The sequence below is a fragment of the Morone saxatilis genome, unplaced genomic scaffold, assembly GCF_004916995.1.
Source record: "Morone saxatilis isolate NCDOM2014 unplaced genomic scaffold, NCSU_SB_2.0 Contig5, whole genome shotgun sequence".
Taxonomy (NCBI): Eukaryota; Metazoa; Chordata; class Actinopteri; family Moronidae; genus Morone; species Morone saxatilis.
The window spans coordinates 23800713-23808678 of record NW_023340095.1 but is presented as its reverse complement, the minus strand read 5'-3'; the positions used below and the strand labels follow the sequence as shown (position 1 = coordinate 23808678).

At 41.1% G+C, this 7966-nt stretch overlaps 1 protein-coding gene across 1 annotated transcript in view; it reads left to right on the top strand.

Moving 5' to 3' along the window:
- LOC118339579 (diacylglycerol kinase beta) overlaps nt 1–7434 on the top strand; it is a gene marked incomplete in the record, with an annotated part of 127149 nt that extends 119715 nt beyond the window's left edge. The window contains 2 exon segments of the mRNA XM_035677291.1: nt 902–962; nt 2621–7434. Of these exon segments, the coding sequence (XP_035533184.1) occupies nt 902–962; nt 2621–2719 (160 nt within the window).
- Nucleotides 7435–7966: the final 532 nt, after the last annotated feature.

The following is a 7966-nucleotide window of genomic DNA, read 5'->3' as shown; positions in this document are numbered from 1 at the left end:
GGGGCAAAAACAAAAGTTTTGAGTTTATAATTTTGTTCAGTATATTTGTTTTTATTCATTGCCAACAACTGCTTCACTGTTATTGTTGTGTACATGACAATAAAGAATTTGAACTTAATAATTCTGCATTTGGACCTCCAGAATTTGGAACAAATACTTCATACATATCACACATATGTATTGTTGCTTATCTCATTTTCAGGGGTTTAGCTACACGTAGTGAACATTACTTAGGAAATCACATTAAACTTTTGAGCTTTTGGAGAACTTCCATGATTATTTGAGTTTTTGTTATTTACTGCATGTATAACTTTTAGTTACTAACGGATGTTGAAAGCTGGCCTAGATAAACACAATAAGGAAAGATTGGATACAATAAGCATTTTTGTTACTGGATTCAGATCCAAATCTGTCAAACACTACCAAGTCAGTGTACTGTGGCTACTTATTGGTTCTGACACCTTTTTTTAGTCAAAGCAAGTGGTTTTAGTTCAGATGTTTTTGTTGCTCTTGCAAGACTCGGCCCTTTAAACGCTACAGCGAGCCAGTTACTGTACCAAAGAAGTGACAGGTCCCCCTCTCACTGCCCCTAATATTTTCCTAGACAAGAATTAAAAGGCCATTCATCACAGTCATTCTCCCATACTGTGTTTCTCTAGCAGAGAGGCATACATGAAAGTCTTAAACCAACTTTGAATGAGTGAGTGTGTGTGCGTGTGTGTATACAGTGGGTCTGTGAGTTTAAAGAGTGGGGGCCTGTCTGGGAATGGGTCTCATGGGAACAAAGGGTGCAGTGTTTGACCCTGTCCTGGGACAGTGTGAACAGGCCTCCCGTGCCTCAGAGGTGTGTGTGATCTGACCTTCACAACCTCCAACCCCACCCTATGCTCTCTCTTCACAGGACGTCCCGACGGCTGCCCATGCAGATCGATGGCGAGCCCTGGATGCAGCCCCCCTGCACGGTGAGAATTCAATCAGTGGCACTGCCTCCATGTTGAAAAATTCTTCTCATGGACCCTACAACATTTTGTATTGTATAACCAAGTGCATAGAAAGTACATTACAGTGATATACTGCAGAGAGAGCAGTTGCCTAAATGTAACACTTTAATGCTTGTTTTCACTGGTAAGATTGAAATAATAATTCACATTCACAGACTGGATTAAACACTATTATAAGAAAATTCTTATGTTGCTTCAGGTAATATGATGAATTACAATCAAGGATGCACAGTTTAAGTAACAGATATATGACTAGGAAGCCTTATCCAATTCAACTCTTTGACAAATGACACTGTGTTTTTTGCCAGAGCCCTCTAAGTTGACCATTGCAGCTAATGTTGGAGCCTCATTGTAGTGAAAGGGGTTGTGTGATCCTGAAACCCTGGGAGCAGGGTTGTCTGAAGCAGCCCTGGCGGGTTGTCCCAAAGCAGATAGGTCTCAGGTCAAGGCCCAGACTAAGGCCAAAAACTGTTTAATTAAAAATGGACGTATTCTTCAGGATATCACCCATAGGTTTGAGAAGAGCCTTTGTGAAGCTCAATGTGGTCGGCTCTGGTCGTCGCCATCTTGGCAGACCTGACTGCTGGCTTGTGGCTAATCCAAAAATGGGCAAAGGTTCGGAGCATGAGTGGAGCTGATGTGTGCTGAATGAAGCCTGGTCACTGGTAATTTAATATGGGCCCTTATGGAGATAGACTCACTGCTGGAGCCAGCCTCAAAACTGCAGTTTTTGGCACTTCCTTGATGGCTTCATTCGCCAGCCATGGAGGTTGCCGCTTGGTATAAAATTTAACTTGGCTCAACTTTTGCTACAACACAGCACATTGTCATCTGGCAAGGCACTGTTTTTAGCCAGTCAAAAACTTTGATTGGTTATAGAACATTCCCGTGCGAACACTGGATTTCTAGTGTATCTTCGGCAAGTATTGGCCTTGTTCAGCCCAAAAAATTAACAAAGGGCCAGCATAATATGGGTTCACCTGCAGACTTAGGGGTCGGATGCATTCCTAGTGAGGTGGCAGGTCAAGGCACAGACAGACGCTGACTGCAAAAACTGCCTCTTGGGACGTGTAACATCCCTGCGGTGGTACCTTCTGGGTATAGCCAGTCTCACCTGTAAGTACCACACTAGGTTTAGGGTCTTTTTAAGCATCCCCTGGATGCCAGTGGACTCACTTATCCTTGACAGCTGATAAAGTCTGCCGTGTGCCAGACCAAGATGAGTGTTACTCAGCTTTTGTCTTGTCTAGGCTCATTTCCCTGCTTTAGTTTATCCTCCTCCTCTGCACACCTCTGGCCTTCACCTCCAACACTGTCATGCCATCAAATATCAAGCTGGCAATATTCTTTATAGTCAACTATTATCAATTCATCCTTTTTCAAACCTTTTTTTAATTCTGTCACAGTGGACCTTCGTGGAGGCGGAGGATAAAGGGCTTTTTGTTGTGTTGTGTGAGTTATTTGCAAGGTCACAGCGCGTGGTCTTATAACAGTTAGTTATAAAGTGCCAGGAAGTGATGACTGTGTCAACCTGGTAGATTTGTCAAAAAAATATTCAGAACAGAAAACTGCACAAATTGAACACCTTCATTGTGTCCTTCTCTATCTAATTCTTACAGATCAGGATCACACACAAGAACCAGGTCCCCATTTTGCTGGGCCCGCCTCAGAAGACACCCTTCTTTTTCTTCAAGAAACGCAACCGGAGCCGCGACTAGGACACACGCATGCACACACGCATGCACACACAAACACAAAAATACACATACATATAGTACATATATGCACATACACACACACACACACACACACACCGCCCACTGTACAGGCAGCTCCATCAGATGACTGCACAGGTTGGAGTTGAAGAAAGTGGGAAGTTCATCAGCAAGATCACATTAACAAGTGGAACATTCCTTAAGTCAGGACGCCCACAGACAATTCACCCCACAGGAACCTGCGGCAACGGCACTTGAAATGAAAAGACTCTCAGTATACAGTACCGACCTACTCCTGTGTAACCATCATCCTCTAGTCTTGTCTCCAAACCTCAGTCCCAGCCTTGGGTTTAGTCTCAGCCACCTGCAACAGCCAAGTCTCTCAGTCCAAGCCGCCTCCTGCCCCCCAAAAAACCCCAGCCATAATGCCAGTACTGCACTGCCTGCTCAACACAACTTTGGCCGCTGGGATTCCCTCGAATCCCTCCCTTCAATGAAGTAAAGGAAGTGATAGTGAGGGGATGGAGGGTTACATTGAGGAAGAAGGAGCTCTGACACACTAAAGTGAGAAAGAGGAGAAGGTTAAAGTGAGAGTGGCGTGGCAGTATTTGTGGTTGTTTACAAGGGCGGTGAGTAAATAGAGTGAGATCCACCTCTTAAAAACACCTGTATGAATAATGAAACAGCGGTTGCTTGTAAGAGCGCTCGCTGCAGGGCCTCCCCACAGACTGAGAGTGCGGTACAGCCAAGGAGAGGAGTGGAAAAGCCTCATCCATTATTGACTTATTTTGTTTGTAGGTTGATGGCGGTGGGGCGTAACAGTGGCATGGCATGGGTGGAAGCATGCAGGGATTCTGGCCTCTTAGCATCACTGGCCTAGAAAAAAAGATCCTTGTAACCATATTTCTAGACTGCGTAGATGATCTGGCTGTCAGGCAGAGGAAGTGCTTATCTAGTTGTGCACGGCTACCTCGATATAAATTGACCCGAATCTAGATTTAAAGTAGAGATTGGGACATTGTAGTTAATCTTTGCCTACTGAAGAAACGCGTTTGTCCTCCTTGGTTGGTGAGCTCTAAAACTACCATCCAAATCGAATCCTCTGTGCCATGTGCCGTAGGACACTTCTTGTGGGTCACAGATTGAAATAAATCCCCTCAAGGGTATAACTGCAAGGCCCCCAGGGTTTTTATTTACCAGAGCATTGACAGGGGAACTAAATTTATCCCTCTATTTCAGGGAGGCTCTTTCTCTCCTCCAGTGAAACCCTACGCCTAATTACCGTGTCAAACATCAACTTGCAATGTCAAGTTCGCGTCAGAGTGCAAATCCCAAAGCCTGCCCCTATACTGCAAGGTGCTGGGTGGCTTCAATGCATTCATGATTTGTTTAACTACGCCAAATAAAGATGTGATGGTAATGGAGGAAAGAGACTAAATGGGATGAGTTGTGTTTTCGCCAGAGATGGTGGAAGATTGATGTATCGTTCAGAGACCAGGGAGCTTAGTTCAGTGTTTATAAGAATGTATCCATATTACTGTCCCCGCAATATGGCAAATTATATTATACAGAATGTGCAGAAAGAGTATATGTATATTTCTGGAAAGTAGGTGTAGAGCTCACTTATACTGTACACACGAATGTGTTTTTAATATATCATTGTTATTAATGTGGAAATATTAGCTTAGAGGGGTTCAGATCAGTATTCTTCACTGTACAGAGCTGCTACACCCGCTCTCTGAAGGCAGTTTTCCACTTTTTCTAATTCACACTATTTTAGACTTGAATTGTATCACCCTTTCAACTTGGCTTGCTCGCAGAAGAAACGAACAACAAATGCTTCAAAATTACAGAATGTGTCACAAAAGAATGTCATGGTTCACATACTAGCTTTGTCAGAGCTCTATAAGTGGTCTTCATCAGCGAAAGGAGTTCTCTAAAGCTCTTGAATATCGGTTGAAAGTAGACCTAAACCAATAATAAATCAGAAGAAGATCAAAACAAAGACTCTACAGCCATGCTAGCGGCTCTGTCAAGTATGTGGGTTGGGCTTAATGCTAATATTAGTATCATGCTCACAGTGAGAATGTTAACATATTTATGCTAAGCAGGTCATGCTTATCATGTTTTCCATCTTAGCGTGTTAGCATGCTAATGTTAAACACAAAGTGCAGCTGAGGCTGATGGGAATGTCATTAGTTTTTAAGTATTTGTATCAAGGTATTGGACACACCAAAATTGCCATCCCTAGAGCCCTGTGCAGCTGAAAATGTTGGTCAACCAGATTAATTTTTCAACTGTAAAATGTCCCACTCACAAAAAAAGAATCAACTGATCTATCATATTATAACTCTCAAACATCAATAAAGGTAACATCCAAAAAATCTTCTATAGGTGCTGGATCAAAGAGAAAACTAAAGGCATGAATGAGACAAAAGATCTGCACACTGTACTAATAGCTCCCAGCAATTTCATTAGAGCAACGCTTGGATCAACAGATCAACAATGCCTGACAAAGATCTTTGTTTACTTAAAAAGGTACATGGACACTGAGATTATTTTGTTACACAGACACTTACTCCTATGGTCAAGAATTTGTTCAAGAAAGACAAAATCTGATCTCAACCCGAGCCTACTGATGGACACTGCTATCTTCGAAATGTAAAACTTAAAGAGAATGTAAATGTCTGAATGTTGAAACCCAAAGAGTTGATGTGAGTTAAACGTTTGTGGAAAACTGCCTTCCTCCCTGCTGGAAATGTAAGCGTTATCGGTGCAGGGCAGAGGGAGACTGGTGAGGTGTTCTGATGGTACAAACTGAGCTCCACTGTAGGGTCGGGCTTTGATGCCTTAAGACCCCAGTTCCCTTTAAAAAATACACTGAGTCCTTACTCTCGCCCCCCAGGCCCCATGAAAACAGACAGTCCAGTATATCCTCATACACTGCAGACATTTACTGTACCCAGATGTGTTTTTGGGTCCCTCCAAACAAGGTTTCTCATGTGTCACTTTAATCCATCTCAGTGTTTAAATATACACAAATTCAAAGCCATTTAACACACCTGACAGAACCTTAATACTACAGCCACACTGTGGAAATGTCGCAAGATAAAAAAAAAATAACACATCATAATCTTTCTCTCCGTCATTTGTAGTTGCTGCCAATGGAGCCTGGGCGCCAAGAGAACTCAGTGGGAAAAGAGTGCATGTTTACAGTTACTTTAAATTTATTGAAAGAATGGTTTAAGACAGCTATATTACCAAGTGTATATATTTGTTTATAATATTTTATCTGAAGTTAACTTACATCACCGCATGCCTGCTGAAACAAATGGGGAGTGAACAAAAAGGAGAGTGTGCATCAGACCATTCAAACCTATTTCTTTGCTTAAAAATACCAATTATCTGATATATTTATTTGTCGTGATTTTCATTATTTTCTTTGTCAGCATGTTTTATGTGCAAGAGAAGGCGGGGAAGAAGCTATCTTGTCACATTAAAGAGAAAAAAAGTAGAATTCCCAGATGAAGTTTCTACCGTTACAACATCCATTCGTGATTCGTCAAAGGGCAGCAACATGAAGGCCCACGCAGAGCCTTGTCTGTGAGAATTTCCAATGTGTGTCACAAGTCATGTCTATTCCTGTCCTTTGTAGTAATCATATGCCTTAACAGATAAATGGACCCGCTCTGTGCTCACAGCTTGCTTTGTACAGGGCTCACACAGAAGAAAGAAATCATCAGATGGCATAGAAACGGTGATTAACGTAGCTACATTTAACCTAAAAAGGACTTGCTTTAACCCCGATTAGGAACAGCTGACCCTCAGTATTTAGACAAACAAAGCTCAGACGATTTCATCAGTATTTGGCAACCCCACACTTTTGTGTCATTCTAACCTTCAGTTAGCAGCAGAGGTGTGCTACCATCATGGTAATGGACTGATGTAATTTGCTGCCACTGAACAGACCCTTTATTAGCAAACAAAAGAGGTAATATCTGTGTCCATCCTTATCTGCAGGTCGACTTTCCTGAAGTAAGTTTTCTTTAAAAAGAAGGCAGCAAATCCCATCAAATCCCATCAAAAAAGACCAAAACCAACAATGTGTTACTCCATCTCTCAATGCTTTTTTTGAATGTGCAACTACCCTGTCTCCTGCCACTCATTTGTTGCCCATTTGTTCTTAATTAATACTTAAAACACACACAGACATATATTTATATATATATACAGTATAAATATATACTATGGCACTGTAGTTTTTAGCTAATGACAGAAGGATATTATACATTTGTTGGGGATTTTTTTTTTTTTTCAGCTATTGAGTATATCTCGAAGCAGGATGATGTACTGTATGTAGGACTGACTCCAAAACTACAGCGCTCATGTTCGCCGTTATGATGGAAGATGTCACCCAGTGCAACATTGTGGTTTAACAATGTTGTTTTAATAGTTGTTGTTCAAAAAGTACATTTGTGTCTCAGAGAACGAATCTGTACAAGGCTTTAGCTATACAGCCATTACTAAGATAAGATAAGATAAATAAATGGTTGGCTTTGGTCTTTTCATGGGATTTTTCACAATATGAAACATATCACATCACCAGCCTTATCCTTTATTCTGTTTTGCTACTATGTAGACCTTTAATAACTGGTTGTCAAGCATTCAGAATGCAAAATGTAGTTCACTGGGTTCAGTAAAATGATAAGATAAATCAAGCTGTGATGTTTATTCCAGAAGCTATTGTGTGATAATTTTTTTTATTCCTTGAACTAGCCTGGTTTACTTATTCTTCAGTTTGAGACTTTTTTGTATTCTAAGAATGAGGTTTGACCACTCTCAGTAAAGGGACAACAAGCTTGTCACATTCAGCCGGCTGTAGTTACTAAACATGTTTCCAATTGTAAACCTCTTCTACAAGACTGCTCAAGCTACTGTTGGTGGAAAGGTTGGTAACTCTGGCTCTTTGGTTTCTCCTTGTGTGATTTTTAAAATCACAAAATAATGAGTGAAGAGAGATGTCCTCGGACCCCGATTGTGAGGAGCTGTCACAAAAACCTGCCTGACCTTGATGGTTTTCTGTTAAATGACTCTAATTGTAGTCACACTGGAAATATCTGTATGGAATATAATGACAGGTTTCAGTCATATTATTCATAATATCAAATTAAATATATTACCAAAAAGGAAAAATGAACTAGAAATGCAATATATGACATGTATAGACATATGATAAGCTGCCTTTTTTAA